At 45.4% G+C, this 19,025-nt stretch overlaps 1 protein-coding gene and 1 long non-coding RNA gene across 6 annotated transcripts in view; one reads left to right on the forward strand and one right to left on the reverse strand.

The window, feature by feature from the left end:
- The first annotated feature begins 1,215 nt into the window (after positions 1–1,215).
- Positions 1,216–11,911, forward strand: LOC110299244. The gene is made up of 3 exons (XR_002378441.1): positions 1,216–1,277; positions 7,140–7,236; positions 11,852–11,911. It is a non-coding gene; the product is annotated as an uncharacterized LOC110299244 (long non-coding RNA).
- Asb7 (ankyrin repeat and SOCS box containing 7) overlaps positions 4,527–19,025 on the reverse strand; it is a 42,714-nt gene continuing 28,215 nt past the window's right edge. For 4 of the 5 annotated variants that reach the window (XM_021168892.2, XM_029479628.1, XM_029479629.1 and 1 more), the window contains 2 exons: positions 16,703–17,308; positions 4,527–4,901 (listed from right to left, as the gene is read on the reverse strand). In XM_021168892.2, the coding sequence (XP_021024551.1) occupies positions 4,762–4,901; positions 16,703–17,308 (746 nt within the window). In that variant the 3' untranslated portion in view covers positions 4,527–4,761. Of the gene's footprint in view, positions 4,902–11,988; positions 12,071–16,702; positions 17,309–19,025 lie in introns of those variants that run through there. The other variant, XM_021168894.2, reaches the window with a different exon arrangement.

The raw sequence follows: 19,025 nt of genomic DNA on the forward strand, positions 1-19,025 counted from the left end.
GGAAGAGGAAGCTCACTTTAACCCGGCACTCGGCAGGCTACGGCAGGAGGATGAAGAGTTAGATCCTTGGCCACACAGTGAGGCTGTCTCAAAAACATCCAAGTGTATAAGTGTCATTCCTTCTTGTGTTAAGTTACAGAACCAGGGGGAGGTGACACAAAGCCTTCCTTTTGTCTTGGGCACCCAACTACATGGGGTATGGAGGTATTTCTTTTTTCGAGCAGATATGTTCCATCGATAGCTAGTAAGCCACTTTCATGATCTGTCTTTCAGCTGGGAAAACAATACACGCCTTACATCAATCATATCAGAAAAGGAATGACTCCAAGATTTCTAGGCAACAGAGCTAGTTTACAAATCTAAATCCCTCTGTTATCTATTATAAATGATTTCAAATGTCCCACCCGTGGCCTTGATTTGCAGCAAACCCAGGACGAGCCAGCAAAGCAGTTAATTCTGGCATATCACCGTCCCACATGAGGCACTTCAACAGTCCATCTGTCCTTTCCTTTAGGACGCCATCATTCTTAGGAGCTGAAGGTTTCTCTCAGACCCAGCTGTACTTACACTACAGAGGACATTCGGATCTAGGCAACGCTGCTCTCCTGCAGGCTGACACACTACCCAGCTCTGCTGCGCCTGCATTTGCTACTCTGCTTTGTGTGCTGTGGTCTGTACCCATGCCAGTAGTTTGAATGAAGACTTCCTCCACAGTTTATCAATTCTTACTTCCCAGGTAGTGGCACTGTTAGGGGAAGCTTGGGAGGTGAAGTGTGGCCTTGTTGGAGGAAGTGTCACTGGAAGTGAGCTCTGAGCGCTGGAAGGACTTGACCTGCTCCCAGTACTCTCTGTTTCCTGCTGGTGGGTCCAGATGTGAGTTCTCAGCTCGTTGTTCCAGGCACCATACCTGCTGTTCGCTCTCCATGGTGGACTTATCCCTATGGAGCTGTAAGCTTAAATAAACCCTTCCTCCTGTAAGTTGTCCTGGTCATAGTGTTTCATCACAGCAAGGGAAAGGCAGCTGAGCCCCTGTCTCCTTTGCCGAGATGTGGCAGATAACAAATCTGGCTCCTGAAGCCTTTGTGCTGGAGTGACACACTCAGGACCACGCCCTTGTCTGGCTTGTGATCACAGAATGCACTCTATAGGGAGGAGGTGCGGGGTGGGGGTGGGGGTGGCGGGCTCAGCACATGAAGGACTTGAATCCCACAGTGGGCGGGGCACAGAGCGGCAGAGAATAGACTCCTGCAGGCTGTCCTCTCAGCTCCACAAAGCAGGTAGGTAAATAAACAAATGTAATAAAACACTAAAAAGTAAGTAAATAAGAGAGTTAAAGAAATGTCTTGAAATGTGGATTGTTTTTGAATCATTTTCTCACCCAGTCACCAGTGACCTAATGTGCTGATGAAAAATACAGCTTTATTCCACTTTACCAAACACCTGGGGTTGTGAAAAAGTTAAGATAGAAGAGAAAGAAAACACAAATTCAGTATTTTTTTTAAACCAGATTTAAGTTTTTTTTTTTAATTCAAATCGACCCAAAGCAAAACTTACGTTACAAAGAAAGAACAGAATATATTATGATACAACACACTGGGAGTTACATGAAAGCTAAATTTGTGGGCAAACAGCCTTGTCCCAATCCCACCCTGGGCTAACGGGTGATTCAGTAGGGAAGTTAGAAACTCTTTCGCATGGTCCACTCTGGTCAATAAGCTACGCTTTCCTGGTGTCTTACGAGGGGGGAGTCTGACAGGTCATGCTAGTCTCCCCCGTGCTTCACAAGCGACTCCAGCCACGGCCAGAGTGCTGGCCTCTCCGGCAGAATCATCGCTCCAAGCATGACTGGTAATGAATTAAAAAAAAACCAAACAATCAAGTCACCCAAACTAATGAGCAGGGGTTATTCTGTAGTAAATAGTTTAGAAATATGGGAATTAAATAATCTAAAAAAACACTCTTAACTCTGCTGTACATTTATAAACACAAATATTTACAAAGAAACACCCTTGTTTTTAAAAGATGAGGTTTGCAGTTCGTTAATGATCATATTTTATGAGCTGGTTTCTTTGGTGTATTCGCCAAATGCATTTTATAAAGTTTTAGTAATAGACTTAAATAATAAAATTCAAAAGAAGCGCAAAGGACTCGGTGGTGAATTTTGAGTCAACGGGCTGAGTTTGTGAGGGGGCTGTTTTCTCTCCTAGGGCCACAGACTGCTTCTCTGATAGCAAATTCAGGGTCAGACCTGCATGGTCACCACAACCACATCAGCAACTGGACAGCCCTTCCGTGACCATGGAATACAGCACAGGACTGGGGTCTAGTAATAAACAAAGGACATCCTCTCAAGCTTCCAGATCAATCAGACCACAAACAATAAAGAATGGAATTATACACTTCTTCATTAAATAGAATTTTCAATTCCTGGGAGAGCACTCAGAATTGTTTTTGTTTTTCTGAAGTCACAGCAGTAAACAGCACAAAGAATTTGCCTTACTATGATCTTTTTACTTGGGATTCCCTGATTCAATTCGATTTCAGTGGCTTAGTTCAGAACCCTCTGAATGGCTGGAAAGTGAATGTCACTTTTAACTTACAAAATAAATTAATTTTCACGTGTGATTCCTGTGCAACTGGACACTAACATGGCAGCTCAGAGTCCAGACTCTCAGCTCTCCTCCCACCACTTTCCATGCTGGGCTGGGGCTCTAACACAAGTTACACTCAACTAATTTCTGGTCACGTTGTGTCCCTAAGGCTGGTAGTGTGTCTCCAGCCCTGACCTGGGGCCTGAATAAAGACTGAGAGCACACCTTTGCAGGTGCCTTACAAGGGGACTCTCCATGGAGGTAACCTTTCAGCCAGGGTCACCACAGCCGTCCCTATCTTCCTGGGTCCCAGCTATCACTCTGGCCACATGCTCCCCCTGAAGGAGGCTATGGGCCACATCACCAAGTCCTTGAAGCATCCTTTTGCCTGTTCAGGAATCCCTGTGCCACCTAGGCACACGCAGACCCAATGTTCTGCTGTCACAGCTACTCTGGCCAAGACAGCAAGCTTTGGGCTTGAGTGAACAGCACTGCTAGCCTGAACTCAGGGAAACCTAATTCTGCTTAATTACATTATGAGGGGAAGACTTTGCCCTCTATGCCTTCAACTGGCAATTCTGACAAGAAGGGAGAAGCCCTTATCTTGCAACCTTTTGATAGCAAATTTATTAACAGTTTATAAATTTTTAAAAAATTTGTCACAGCACTAAGAATGGCATGGGGAACTTAAAAGGGGTGTCCTCAAACTAACATAACGTCAAATGAAGCAGTGAGCGTGTGTCCCCAGGAACACCCATGATGCCTAGGACCTCTGGGCCCTCTCCCTTGCTACTAACACTTTACTACATCTGGGTCTTTCTTGCACATACTTGTCCAACCAACCGAGAAAATTAAAATATTTGTCTTGAAGAGCTTTACTGTACCCACCTTCAAAATAGACAAGAAATATTTAATTAGCGTATCAGCAATTTGCCAGGCTTACAAAAGGGTGCCCATTAGAGACTTTCCCCTTAAAATATATATGTATACATATTACCAGGAAGGCAAAAAAAAAAAAAAATCCACCATGAAACCACCCTGAAATATTTAGTCATTAAAGTAGAATGGTTTAGCAAGAATGTGGGCTATTTCTAGGGACCCCTGTCATCACCAGGATAAGAAATTTGTTCTTTAAGGTAAAATAAAACACAAAGTTTAAGGTGGAAACTGAGGTGATCCTGGTGGCCTGCTGTGGGATGGAGGTGGTGATGACGGCTCCGAGGGGCACAAGGAAGCCAACTGAAGAACAGGAAGAGCAAACCATCCAGAGACGACACCAAGAGAGTTGCACAAGAGGCACCATTTTTTGTTTTTTTAAAAAACAGAATACACTGGCTTTAAAAAGTTAATTCCTTTCCCCATTGATTTTGTTTTAAAAGCACAATTCAATAAGAGAGGGGGTGGGGGAGTTGAAACCCAATGTTTCAGGGTAGTGTCTTACAGTTGTTAAAAAAAAATAATTTAAAAAAAAAGCGCACACCAAAGGAAGCCGAGGTCCTGGGTTGGTTTTTTCATCGGAAAGCTACATTAATTAGAAGGGAAAAAGGATTTTTAAACAGCTCATCTGTACTCATTAAAAATGAATGAGGCGACAGCATTACTGTAAGTTTCTTCACAGAGAATTTTCCAGCGTCACCCAGGATCACAGGAGGTGAGCCTGAGACCTCCAAACTTTAAGAAGCATTCCGTCTACTGGCTCTTAGTACCATGTTCACCAATGAAACCAGAGCAGCGAAAGGGGAAATTCTCTGCTTCAAACCTCTCTATATTGTGCACTTAGGAAAAACAAATTTTCTAAATGCAGTATTGTATAGAAAGGCTTGGACCTCATCGACTTGGACCAAGAAACCAAATTAAGACCTTCAAGCGTGGGGTGTGTATGTGTGTGTATGTGTGAGTGTACATACACACACACACACACATTCATACATACACACATACACACACACACACACACACACACACACACACACGTGCGCGCACACACGCACACACACACACAAAGATCCCTCCTCCAAATGAAATCCAAACAAACATAAACCTAAAAGTGTGTATACCTGCTTTCTGACTTGACCGCAAATCAGAAATTGCATAGGATATACTTTGTGCAAGGCCTGAAGCCTTTTAAGTATCTGGAATAACTCGTAATCTTGTTCACAGTCCAGGTGTATCAGATATCATCAAATTTGTGTTTTAAGTAGTCTTTCATGACCTTGGCAATTGGTAGTTCATCAAGCAGCTTCAGGTTTTGAAGGCCTATACACTGTCGAATTTTAATTCGGCACAGGTCCTGCAGGGTTCTGGGCTGTCCTAAAATGACAGAGAAAAGAGAACGTTACAGAGGTACAAAGTGTTGGAGAGGGAGGGATGTGAGGGAAAGCTCTGACTGAGGAAGGGTCTACTGTGGATCTTACAGTCAAAGGACTGACCGAGACTCTCACGTGTCATCTGTCCCTTCCTGTGGTGTCTCACCCACTTGGTCTTTTCTAAAACTCTTTACAAGGCGGTAATGTTATGGTCTGAGTATGCAATGGTCCTGTCAGGCACATGATTAGAATATTCCATGCCTGAATGATGGCCTTGGTGAGTGCTGTGGAATCTCCAGGAGGTGGGACATAGCTAGAGGCCAGAAGTCAACGAGAGTAGAGCATTGGGAGTTGATCATTATTCCTGGATCATTTTCTGTTTCCTCTTCTCTAACAGGCAGATGCCTCCATCTCTGCCTTTATATATATGGTCCTGAGGGTGAGAGATTTAAGGATACTGGCAGCTGTCAGATAACCAATTGTAGTTTAGAATGAGACTAAGGATAGTCTTTATGATTCCAAGCCTGGCATTCTTTTTACAAATCAAAGAACTGTGGGTCTGTCCCAATGAGATTCTAATACAAAGGGGAGCTTCCATGAGCAGGTGGTTTCTCTATGCCTCAGTTTCTCCACAACAAAACATGGCCTGGTTGAGCTGCTCCCTGGGGTGGCCTGTTTTGACTCTGAGGCTAGGACACTGGAGCCCTGATATAGCAGTTTCTCTACAGAGCTCTTTGCAAATGACATCCTGCTTGCCTGTTCATTGTCAGCGTCTAGGGAGTTTGAAAGCCACCTTAAGCTAGTCTGAATCGCTAGCTCACAACCATGGTTGTCACTGAATCCAAAAGAGAAGCAGTAAAATCCAAAGTCTCTTCTCTCAACAGTACTGAATATTATCCACGTAAGGAAAACGTGTTCAGTAATGGTTCAGTAGGTGTCTGGAGTCACACAGGACATAACGGTATGACAAGGCTACCCCATATTGAATACTTGCTGCTTCTTGCCCAACAGAAGGGTGTGACATGCCTAGAGTCCTTTGACCGTTTTACAAGTGAGGCATGCGTAGCTCCACTCCATTTTACTGGTAGTCTCAGAGACATTAAGCAACGTGCTTCCAAACCCAAGGAGATAGCGTATTTCAGAAGCCAGCAATCTTTTAGTGTCAAATCCCATTATGTCTTTCACAATTACTGAGGATATGAAAGAACTTTGATGTGGGCCACATCTATGGTGATGACCACATCACAAGTTACAACAGAAATTTTATAAATACCTGTAAATTCATTTAAAAGTAATTAAAACAAACCAACTGCATATTGAAATGAACAACATGATAAAAACTGTTTTACAAAACAGTCAAAGGGGTGTGATTCCCCCCCCCCCCAACCCTGTTTGCCATGCTTTGTAACACATGGCTTTCCAGAGAATAGCTAAGCTTTCTTGTGTACATTTGCATTCAGTCTGTTGAAATAAAAACCACACCACATAGTCTCCGGAGAGCAGGAACATGAAGATGGGCAGATAACACCATACTGCTGCTATGAGCTCACGCCAACCTCATAACCTCCCTGGGAGGGTCCCAGGCTGTCCTTGGAGAAGCACCACTCTTCTGAGGACCTCATCTCTTGTTTGCACTGTTTTAATAGTGATAATGCAAAATCAAGTAATTTTTCCTAAGTGGAAAGAACTCCGTAAGACTTAGAACTCCTGATCTAGTAATGACGCTTCGCAGAGGGGCACTTCCCTAGTAAGTGCAAGGCCTCATCAGATTCAACTCCCAAATAGGAAGGAAAAAGAAAACACTCTGGAAGGCCTGGGTGAGACCGCTGCTCTCCATCAGTACCGCACCCATGGTATCCGGAGCCTCAGGGCAGGGGCTCAGGCTCTCTCTCCATCAGTACCTCACCCATGGTATCCTGAGCCTCAGGACAGGAGCTCAGGCTCTCTCTCCATCACACACTGTCAGAGATGCCTGCACCATTAGTGCTTAACTGAGTTTACCCAGCACCGAAGCATTTAAGACAACGTTCCATTACGTTCCTTATTTGTTTGCAGTGTTTCAGGGGAGGCTTGACTGGGGATTCTCTTGCAAAATAGTTCACTCACCCAGGGGCTGGTGAGGTAGTGCTGTGGCCACTGGGAGCCTACATGTTCTGGAATGCTCTGTTCAGTGGAGGTCCTAGGCCAAAGCATATTGGAATGTGTTTCCCAGTTTGTAATTTTTCCTTTGTTTCTCCTTTAGCGACATGCCATGCATGACATCCTTTAATATTTTGGAAGAATGTGGCCTTTTAAAGCTCTTCCACATGCAACTCCTGACTGCAGAGCTGCCTTGAATGGTAAGGGCATAATGGAGTGGTTAAACTCAACAATCCTGGAATCAGGACACATGCTTGGCTCCTAGCCACTCACAACCCACATGGTCCTCGCCAAGGTGTTTAGCCTGGTGCCTTAGTTTCTTCATAACAGCACCAACCTCAAAGGTTGTATAAGAAGTAAAAACATTCACTGTGGCAAAGTGGTAAGAACAGTGTAAGGCAAACCGGAAATAACCAGAAAGCAAATTCTAAAAAGATTAGCTGCTAAACACTTATAGGGATAGTTCTTCTCATTTTCAGGAAACAGGGCCATCCTTGGAAAGTGGTCTTCATCTTCTGGTGGAACGATGGTAAGAAAGCAAGGCTGGAAAGGGGCAAGTAGCACCCACTAGCCGGGAACAGTCGGCAAACTGCCGGAAGCCACTGTTATGACTTCAAAGGGCTGAATATGAAGACTTTTACTGTGTAAAAGGATACACGGTGGCAGGGAGTGGGTGTAACTAGGCAGGGAGTGGGTGTAACTACCTCCCTGCGCACACCAAGAAGTGAACTCGGTTGGCTTGTCAGCATGCGGAGTCAATAGCAGGCTATTGGCAAAGGGCAGTGAGGGTGGCTCGGGGCTACTGTGCCTCCACACACATCTCAGGAATCCTTCTGCAGGGACAGCATCTTGGGACTAGGAGATCATGATTACAAGATTAATATTTATTTCTTGTCAACGGACCACAGAAAAGCATTGCCTGAGCATCCACTGCATGCTTACCATGCTTCTCTTCTTACAAAGAAGAGAAGGAAGGAGGAGCAGAGAAGAAAAGGACACAGAAGACAAGAGGAGGGACAATCAGCAGACCCGCACACACCACCCACCCACTAGGCATCGCAGGCAGCGAGGAAGTGCTGCTCCACAGTGGGCTGTAACAGGGAGGCTGAGGCCAGATCCCCACAGACTGTAATTTATGGACTCATAAACACTGGAGGATGCAGCAGGAACTACAAGGTCTTCAGACTAATGAATGCCAATGGGATTACACAATAGTTCAAAGAGTTAATCTTTCCTAGTGTGGAGAAGCCTATCATTATTAATAACCAGGCTGGCACAAAATAGGAAATCTGCTGCTGACCATCCCAGTTTAGAATCCAGAGGAAGCCTGGTCAGGGGATAACTTAGAGAAGTACCTGTCCCAAAGGCCTCCCCACCTCTACATACACCTTGTTGCTTTTGTGAGGGAGGCCTAACTGATTTCTTAGGATAAAGATATCTAGACTAGAAAGATGACTCAGCTGCTAAAAGGGTGTGAGGTGGTCTTCCAATTTCCAGCACCCATGCCGGCTGCTCACCACTCTTGATCACTCCAGCTCCAGAGGATCTAATGCCTCCGGGCTTTGTAGACTCCTGCACTCATGTACACAGACACCCATCCATAATTAAAAATAAATCTTTAAAGCATACTAATTACTCATAAAGGTAGACGAACACCAAACATCTGAAATAGTCAAGGGTAACCACACAGAATATGAAGTCCTAGGCTTTGCTGTAGAGGGGGACAGTGATACAGAGGGGAGTAGGCCAAGAAATGGAGGGCGCTTGCTGCCCTCCTCCAGACTGCTTCAGGGTCTGTCATTCCCTAGAGGGCCTCTCCATCTCCGCCAGCATCCAGGATGGTCTCCTAATATTTCTGTTTAATTCCAGCTCCCATTTTAAAATTTGACCTTTTTTTTTTTTGGTGAGACAAGGTCTCATTATGTCGCCCCAACTGACCTGGAACTTATTGTACCAGGTTGGCCTACAATTCACAGAGATCCACTTGCCTTTGCCTTCTGTGTGCTGGGTTAAAGGCATGCCCTGCCACATCTGGCCAATGACACAGTATTCTTTTTGCTCTTGCTTCTAAAGTCCTCTCACTGGGACTAAGTATAAAGTGGGGTAAACAATTCTTGCTTTGTAGGTCCAATGGCTGGTTCTAGGTCCCTTAAAATAAAAATGGCAGTATTGACTTACAGTTCAAACATACAGTATCAGCTTTCTGACATAAATTTATTGGTTACATTTTCCTCAGGTGGCTGAGCACTGGTGGTCTGAATGAGACGCCCTCCATAATCTTGGGCACAGAAATGCTTGGTCTCCAGTGGGTGGCACTCTTTGGGGTGCCTTAGGAGGTGTGGCCTTGCTGGAGGAAGTATGTCACTGGAGGTGGGCTTTGGGAGTTTAGAGCCATTCCTTTCGCTAGTTCACGCTGCCTGGTGCTTGTGGCTGCTGCTTCCTGTTCCTGCCGCCACGCCTTTGCTCTGCCCTTCAGCCTCTCATCCTCTCTTCTAGATATGCCCTGGTCATGGTGCTTTATCACAGTGACAGGGAAGTAACAGAGTCAGGTAAAAATGATCCATGGCTTTCTCTCAAATGTCAAGGCATCTGTAGGTGCCAACCCTGATAGTAGGGATATAAACACCTCAAGAAGGTCTGGAAGAAGAGCCTTTCAGGTCAGTGAGAATAGAAGGATTTATTTAAAAGGATGGTCTCTGTGTCAAAGAACCTAAGATGTGGTGTTACCTAAATGACCAGTGTTCATTTTTAATATGTCAACAGCAGAAACTCCTGTAAGGCTCTAACGTAGATGATCTGGCAAAAGTTTCCAATTCACTAGGAAAAAAAATGTGAAGACCCTAGGTTAAAACGAGTCACATGAATTTCTCCACATAGAGAGTATACTCATAATAGGTCATCCCATAAAATAACAATAGAAGCCCTAGGAACGAGCATAGTAGGTCAGGGCAGTTGTCATCTAGGCTGTGTGTGGGGTAAAGCCACGACATACTACTCTGGGCTGGATTTAGCTCAGAAAGCCACAGCCTGTTTGACTTCCTTAAATTTTAAAACACTGAGAGGTCATGCCTTTTGTTAGCCTGTATTTTTTAAAGGTGTGTGTGTGTGTGTGTGTGTGTGTGTGTGTTGTGTGTGCATGTGAGTCTGTACGTATGACGTGAGGTGTGTGTGTATGTATGTGTGTCTGTGTTGGTGGTGCCAGGGATTGAACCAGGGCCCCCTGCATACTAAACACATACTCTACTACAGAGCTTCACAAACCAAGTCTCCCCCAGCCCCCAGGCCCCAAAGGCTTTTTTCTCTTTTTTTCTTCATTTTTACTTTTAGTCTCAAGTCTTATTTCTGTAAACATAGTACTTTGTGTGTGTGTTTTAATAACATAGTACTTGACTACTACTGAAATCTAAACAAAAAAATATTTCTGGTTACTTCGATATTTATAAAACAATATTTTTAAACATCTGTGATTAATGTTCCGGCAAGCAACTATCCTAAGTACTTGACAGATTAAGTCTCCTGTGAAACAGTTTACACAGCTCAATTCCCAGCCACTTCAGTTTTCCCTTTCAGCATTCTGAGCTATTTAATTCCTTAAGACACACAAATCCAAATCCCCCGGGCCTGCCTTTTACACAGCACTGAAAGTGTGCTGACAGTGACTCTAGTTTTTGCATAATGCTTCTGAGACACAGGTAACTGCCTCAAGTCAATGTCTCAGGATATTAAACATAAACTGAATCAACTTAGTGAACCCACGGACGTCCAGACCAGCCGTGGAACAGGAGGCTGTTGTACATTGCAAGAAGGCCACGCCAGCAAGGTGATGGATTCATTTACTCGGGGACCTGGTATGTGTGACATGTTCTGTGCATGACTAGTCTCTGAAAACTGCCTTCAGGATCCAAGATACCAAAATTCCCAACTGATAGGAATCACTAATCCTGAGTCAGCAAAGCCACAATTTTATAAATGCCAGTCAGGAAGGAGGGGTCTCTCCAGAGCCAAAGCCATACGTGTGAGGCAAGCTTTCAGTGTACCCAGATTTTTACTTTAATCAAAAATACATTAACGATTCTTCAAATTCTCAAACACAAGGCTGAGAGGATACCTTTAAAACCCCTGACTGTAGGGCTGGCATGTAGCATGGTGATGGTAACCGTGGACCAATTCCTGAGTATGCCCACTGCCCTGGCGTTGATCTTTAGCACTGAAAATGTGGAAATTCAGTCCCCTTGCTTAGCTGGAGGATGCCTCTGTACGTTTGCAATGGGAAACTCTCAGAGAACTTTTGCTTCTGCTGATTATACTGCTCTATAGTTACCATACTCAAAAAACTACAAATTTCAGAAACATTTTGACTTGCTTAAAAATAACAATGATCAGTTCATCAGCTGACGTAATTTTTATGAAAATAAATAAAAACTAGAGTCACTTTCAGAACAAGGTGGCTGCGAAGAGAGGGCTGTTGCTCCTTTCCTGAAAATGTCTGCCTTCCGTCTGCTCTGAACTTCAGAGTGCTAGCCTGGCGCACTGTGCTAGCCTGATGCAGTGTGCTAGCCCTGAGGCTAGCTTCACTCAAATATGTTGCTAGGAAAGCAAGGAGTACTTAGAACAGCCTTTTCCAGCTAACCTTGGATCCTCTATGAACCTGTCGTAAAATGAGACAAGGAGCTTTTTTCTTTTTCAATTTGATGTGTGTGTGTGTGTGTGTGTGTGTGTGTATGTGTTGCATACATATGAAGTGCATGTGTGTGCAGAGGCCAGTAGTAAATACTGTCTTCCTCAACTGCTCCTTCACCTTATTTTTTGAGGCAGGGTCTCTCACTAAAGCTGGATGTCAGCGACTGGCTGGGAGCTGGCCCGGAAGCCCCAGGGATCCTCCTGTCTTCACTCGCCTGCTGCTGGGTTACAAAAGCATTGCTACCATGGCCAGCTTGTTATCTGGGTGCTGCTTATCCAAACTGATGTCTCCATGCTTGCTTGGCAAACACTACCAGCTCAGCCGTCTCCCCAGTCCCAACGGTGACACAGAATCTGAAATACATTGATGAACTTTCTGTACGTTTAGATTATAGTCCATTGGTGTATCTTAAACTTCTAGTGGATCTTTTACCCATGCACACAGTAACATAAACTTGTCATCGGGAACACATGGCATACTAGGTTATGCATGCCTTCAAATTGTTAGCCAATTTCAACATATGATAGCAAAAGAAATCACTTTTCTTAATATTTCCACTGATCTCAGAAAACCATTACATAGAAGGACTCTCACAATTATAAATACAAGTTTTTGAAACCCCTCTTTTCAAAGCTCAAGTCTGACTGGTCATCAATACTGTGGTCATTTTCCTTGATGTGACAAGTGAACTTTGCTCGTTTCTAAGAAAATGCCTGCTAAGTGCCCATGATTAAATGGTACAGTTTGGCTGTCAGTCAATCTTTCAAGGAGAAATGGTTCTCCATGAAAAAGCTGCTGGTCCAGCTCAGACAGACCTGCCACTTCCCGACTTGGCCGTCTTCACCCACAGCACGCTGACAAGGTCTGTGCACAAAGGGACAAGACTCGGCTCAGTTACGGTTACCGCTTTGTCCAACGCGTTTGTAAATGGGCTGCAGTACCCATGACTGAGGCTGCCTGGCAGCGAGGAAAACAGTGATTACCAGTCCCACACCAGCCAGACTGTCACTCTAACCTGGAAGCACAAAGGTCACCTAGTGAAAACTGTGGCTATGTACCGCGTCTGGACCTTACACCCCCTGAAGCCTCCTAGAAGCCCATCCTCTGGAAAATACAACAAACAAAACCCAGGGCTCTATGGTGTGTGCTCTCTCTCTCTCCCTACCCCATTCTCTCCTTCCTTCTTTCCTTCCTGCCTTCCTCTCTAGTAATAGAAAACCACTGCCTTTAAAAGTAGCTGTTGGAAAGAATTTGGTTCAGCTCCCTCAGTTTTTCAAGGAGGGCACCAAGCTCTGAGGGGTGAGTCTGGGGGCTGAAGAGCTTGCTTGAGGTTACTAGGCACGCTGTTTGTGGCACTCTGCAGCACCCCATTTTGCTGGTTTGATGGCATCTGTGATAATGGGCACCGCTGAGACCCTGTGATGATGGAGAGACAGGAACCTTCTGATCCAGTGTGCAAAGAACTCACCAGCTCAAAGAACCAAAGCAAGGATGCTTTCACACTTCAAAAAAAAAAAAGGCAACACCAGATGGACAATCCATTCTAACTCTCATAGAGCTTGGACATCATCACTCCCAAGTGCAAAAGGAAGAAAAATTGCTCAACTTTAAAAACTAAAACTGATCTTGGAGCAAGCAAAAAGACTGAAGAAGCTGCAGGCAGCACACCTTCTTCGAAAGCTCTGGAGATTATGATTATTAGGCCAGCGTGCCATGACTGAGGCATGCTCATGAGGCATGCTCATCTGAGCAAAAGCCACGGGGCCCATACACAGAAACACTGGAGGCTGTGGATGGACAGGAAATCAGGAGCCAGTCAAAGGAAGTTCTGCCAGGTCCTCAAAGTGAGGCCGAGAAAGCCCCTGATGGCTCTGACAGGGGTGGGTGTGTGCACCCAGCACCCCAAACCTCTCTAGAAGTTAAGGCTGCCCTCCAAAGGCAGAGACTCTCACAGAGAATGGACATGTCTCAGGTTCCGCCCTCTCAGCCTTCCTAGCTCACCTTACAGAACTGGAGGGAGAAAGCACGGATGGCCAATCCAGCCTGGGACACAGGCCCACTTACAAGGCTGGAAGTCAATTAGAAGATCATGGGGTTGTGGGGCACTGTCACACCTATAACTATACTAACTGCCCTTCAATGTAGTAGTGGTGGGTTAGACCTGAAAAAGAGTCAAGGGGATGAGGGTGAGGCTGGAGGAGGGGGAGAAACACAGACACTGGAGAACTTGGCTCACGCAGCCATCTGCAGTCACATAAAACACAGCCCCATGCCAGAAGACAGGGAAGCCTTCCATGCAGGCTGTTAGAGGCAAGGGTATGGTGGCTCAAACCTATAATCCCAGCACCAGGGAAGCACAGCCAGAGAGATTGGCTGCAAGTCTCCAGAGAGCCAAGGCCATCTCAAAAGAACCAAAATAGAAGAAAAAAAAAAGGGGGTGCGTGTGTGTGCACACGCACATGTGTGCTATTTATCTGAGTTCTTGCTGCTCTTCACATTATGGCTAGCTTCAGCTTAAAACAAACCAAAACAAAAAAACCAAAACAAAACAAAAAAACCATACCATGCTAGGTAAGAGAAAAAGAAAGACAGCCAAAGAGATAAAGCTAGTGTCAGAAGCAGGCTTAGGTGTGACACACATGTTGCAATTACTATAAGCCTGAGAACCTAGAGTAGCCACGGCTATTCATTTAAACCTACGGAAAACCTTAGAGTGAGGGAAGCCCTGCCTAATAAAGCAGCGGTTCTGAGGTAGGAAGGGGCCACAGATCGTGCACATATGGAGGACTCTGGCCAAATGAGGAGCAGAGACACAGATGACCAAGAAGAGCCTGACTCTACCTGCCTGCACCCAACTTTGACTCTGTCTTCTGAGCGAGCCCCTCTCCTCCTAAGGGGAAACATTTGCATGGAAAGAACTCCAAGGTCCGAGGCTCCTCCAGGATGCAACCTCACCAACCGAACTTACGCAGAGGCAGGAAGGACCCTCTCAGGCGCTGTGCTCTAGCTCATTTCCGCACCGTAAACACAGGCAACTGCAGCTCACCGACTCTGTTTACTGTGTATTTTGGAGACAGGGTCTTGTGATTGTAGCCTATTCCTATACAGCCTGCCTGGCCTCCAACCCTACATCCTCTTGTCTCAGCCTCCTGAGGTGTGTCCCGCCACACTCAGCTAACAGCCCTGTCCAGTCTTTCTGTCCCTTTCCCTACAGAAGTGACTGGGCAGACAGAGACTGCTCTACCCAGTCATCTCGTCTATAATCCAAGCTTGAGCATTGCTAGACGTGCATTGTCCCAAACGACAGTTTCTCTGTGAATACAATTCCAGGCGTGAATTCATACAAATCTCATCTTCTTAACATCCAAGTTCTTGTTAGCTGGGTGGTAACCCAAGGTTATGCCCTGTCATAAAATTTCTCTGTCTTTCTGGGGAGATTTTCTATTCTGGGGTTCAGCTTGGCAGCTCTGACTTTACAGAAGACCTGGGTTCAGGTCCCAGTATCCTCATGGCAGATATCAAATCATAGAACTCTAGTTCCACAGGACCCAGTACCTGCTGGCTGTTCTGAATACTATATACACATGGGACACAGGGATATGGGCAGGCAAAACACCAGAACACACTGAGTAAAAATAAATACCTTCTAAAAAATATTCCACATTCTAATAACTCTCTAGTCTGTACTTATCGATTAACTACACAACTTTATACTGTGGTGAAGGAAGATGCTGAGAACAAAAATCTCAGCTAAATTGTAACCAGTTCCTCTGGTGGGGTCCATTTTTAGTTAACCAGATCCTCGGGTTATGCTATACTTGAATATTTTCACAGAGTTACACAATTGTACTCTTTCAATAATATTTCTTCTGCTTCCCCCCTTTTTGTATAAATAAGTTCCTCTTTTGGTTTAGGAAAGCATTTTCATAATTTGCTTTCCCCCTCAGCTGTAATGCAGCCCCAAAGGCCCAAACACCTCAGACCCTCGAGGCTCCACAATTATGTCCAGTGGGCACTCGGACAAGCTGCTCCACTCTCCCTTGCTCTAGCCAGGCCTAGGGGAAGGGCCGTTCATCTCAGGCCTGCAGATGTGTGTCTTCACTGCCATGCCACCTGGTCCCTCCACACAGCTCCATGTCCTCCAGGTCTACTGTCCTCTCTGTTTACTTGCTCCACTCCCTGGCTTTTTAAAAACTCAAAACTAAAACTGGTCTCTTATAAATCATAATCAGCAGCCAGCCTTCCTTCTGTAATCAGGATCACGTGGGGAAAGGCATCGAGCCATGAAACAGCACAACCGGGTTAATCTAAGGTGCTTATAGACCTCAGCCTCCTGGATCACACGTTACCCTGTGCTACATCACTTAGGTGGTAGGGAAGCCGACAAGAGAAGGTAACAAAGTCCATGCACACTAACTGCTGCACTCAGAGGACAGCATGGCCATCGAGATAAGTCCAAGTGAGATGAGTCAGACACTTGAAGGTGTATATGAAGTGTCTCTCAGAAGCTGAGCAGACACTGATGGAAGCCGTGTGGCCTAGAAACCTAGTGTTTTCACAGATCTTCCTTAGCCTCTATTACTGGGGTGTCTAAATAATCCAGAGTGGCCTTCCTCTCATGTGGAACTTAGTAAGAAAGTACAAAACCGCCCCCATCGCTAAGCAATCTAAGATCCACCCTCCTTTCTAGTTCTTCCATCTGAACCTGCACAGGCCCAGCCCGGCTATCACTCGGAGCAGGGGAACCACCCTATTCTAACTTTCAGCTCCATCCATTTTGAAAAGTGTCTGTCCTTGACACTAAACTTTACTGTCCCCTTTTATTAACACAATGGGATTTTGGGTAAATGGGTACTACTTACCAAGCAGGACTTATAAGAATGGTTAGCTCCTAGTCAGCTCAGATTACAGAAATATCTCAAGCAATTCAGAAGGTTCGGATTAAGAGGAAAAGATGCAATAATAGTAGTAATTGTATTACATACTTGTGACGTCTTGTAAGAAATCCAAACACGGCCGACTACTTCCTGAAATACTTATGGAAACGGCCAGTGGAGTCTGACCTTCATAGTTCCTTGTGTTCGTGTCCGCTCCATAGTTATACAGCATCCGTGCACAGAGCACGTCATCACGGAGGGCAGACAAGTGCAAAGGAGTCTGTCCGTCTTCTAGACGCCCTAAGTTTGTGTCTGCTCCTCTCTGAAGAAACATGCGGCAGTAAGAGTGATTGCTTTTGATCACAGCATAGCGCAGCAGGAATCCGTTCTGGATGTCGATGTTGGCGTTGTGGTCCAGAAGGATCTTCACACAGCTTGACCGCTCTCGGATGATGGCAAGCTGAAGTGGCGTTGTACCTTTATCACTGAGCGGGTCAACCTCAGCCTTGAACTCCAGGAGGAGCCGGACAAATGAGTCCCTACCGTAGTGGGCAGCCACGTGGAGGGGAGTCCAGCCATCATTGCTTTTTGCATTAATAATGTCACTCCTGTACTCAGACTCTAACATCAGGCGTGCAATCCGGGCCCGGCCGTGCATGGCAGCGTAATGCAGAGCAGTGAAGCCTCCGATTAAATCCTTAACCGTGGGATCAGCTAGGGTTAAACCAAAATGAAAAGGTCAGTGGCTGCTGAGACAGAGCAAGTCTATCAGGGCAGAGTTATCAGGGACCAGCCGGTTATCCTGGACTGTGAAGGGTTCAATGCAATGGATGATGCTGAGGACTTGCCCAGGCTTAACACAGTGTTAAGTGTCTCAGTGGAAGGCACATTCTAGAAGCAAGCTATCAAGCCCAAGCCAACGGAAGGAGGAGGGGGAAGAGCAACACTGTTTAAAGATAGGCCCTGCCAGCAGACCCGCAGCACCTCGCCCCTCCTGCTGGTCAACCTGAGACTTTCAGCCTCCAATCGATCGCAGCCTGAATCACACTTCTCCCCTGTCTCCAGCTATTTTTGTGTTTTTTCCTTGTGCTACTTCTTGGCCTAAAGAGAAGCATGCACAGCAACACTGCTGCTCTGAATTACAGCATCCTACAGTCAGCCAGACTTGTTTTAAAATTTAGTAGGGTGTGTGTGTGTGTGTGTGTGTGTGTGTAGGGGGAGGCAAAGAACCAAGGTGCTGCTGCTACGTTCCATGAAAGAAGCAGGTGAGACCTGTGCTGAATGGCACAGCATGATACAGTCTGTGACAGGACTGAGACAGGACCTCGAGTTCAGCTACAGACGGTCCTGCGAGCGCATCAGCAAGTGCTTATATTGCAAAGACGGAGAAACCTCAGCACTGTATAAATATTGCTTTTCAAACAACTGTTTTAAAGCCTCCTAAATCAACAGATCCCTGGGAAGAAAACTTCCCAAGAATCATCTACTCAGTGACTCTCTGAGCTACAGACCTTCGCCACCTATGCTGGCCTTCCCGTGGCGCCAAAGGTCAGCAAGTTGTGGCTCACATCTTACTGGCGTCCCTGCGTCCCTGGGACAGAGACAAGAATGACCTCCCCCACGTGGTGGACCTGGCTTCCTGGCAGCAAGTAAACCAGCCAAGGAAGAGTGCCCGGGTGGGCCTAGTGACAAGCACTACAATGCTCCTACACAACTCAGCTGTTATGTACAAAAAAAAAAAAAAAAAAGAATGTTTTTCACAGTCACAAAATGCCTCCAAAGCTATGTGATTAAATACTTATGTATTGTTTAATAAGATCTTATTTAGTTCCAGACTACAACAGCTGGAGTCTCTTACAAGAGGCTGTGAGGCAGGAAATGGTATGTTGAAATATTAATAATACCATAGCAGGTGAAAACTGCAGTTAAAGAGTTGTTAGCAAATAGAACCTGTACAAAGTAAACTATTACTTTAGCTCCTCGTAATATCTGACATAATGTGACAGATAACAACAATAACAAAAAAGAAGGCCTCAGCAATGGCCTTAACTAAAAGAATATTCAGTATCTAGGACGATGCAACAGGCAAGCCAGAAACCTGATGCAAAGCACTCTGCTGCCACCTACTGGAAGAGCCTGGTCATGCACTACTCATTCATCTTTCACTACAGGTGACTGAGCTCTCAGACCAAACTGATTTAAAATAGATTAAGTGATGGCTGGAGAGATGGCTCCGTGGCTAAAAGCTCTTACTGCTCTTTCAGAGAACCTGGATTCAGTTCCCGACACAGGTATCAGGCAGCTCATAACCACCTGCTTCTTCAGCTTCAGGGGAACCTACGCCCTCTTCTGGTCTTAGCAGGGACTACATGAATAAACATAAATCCATATTCATTCATTCATTCATTCATTTTCTCCCTCCCTCCCTCCC

This window comes from Mus caroli, chromosome 7 (assembly GCF_900094665.2).
Source record: "Mus caroli chromosome 7, CAROLI_EIJ_v1.1, whole genome shotgun sequence".
Classification (NCBI taxonomy): domain Eukaryota; kingdom Metazoa; phylum Chordata; class Mammalia; order Rodentia; family Muridae; genus Mus; species Mus caroli.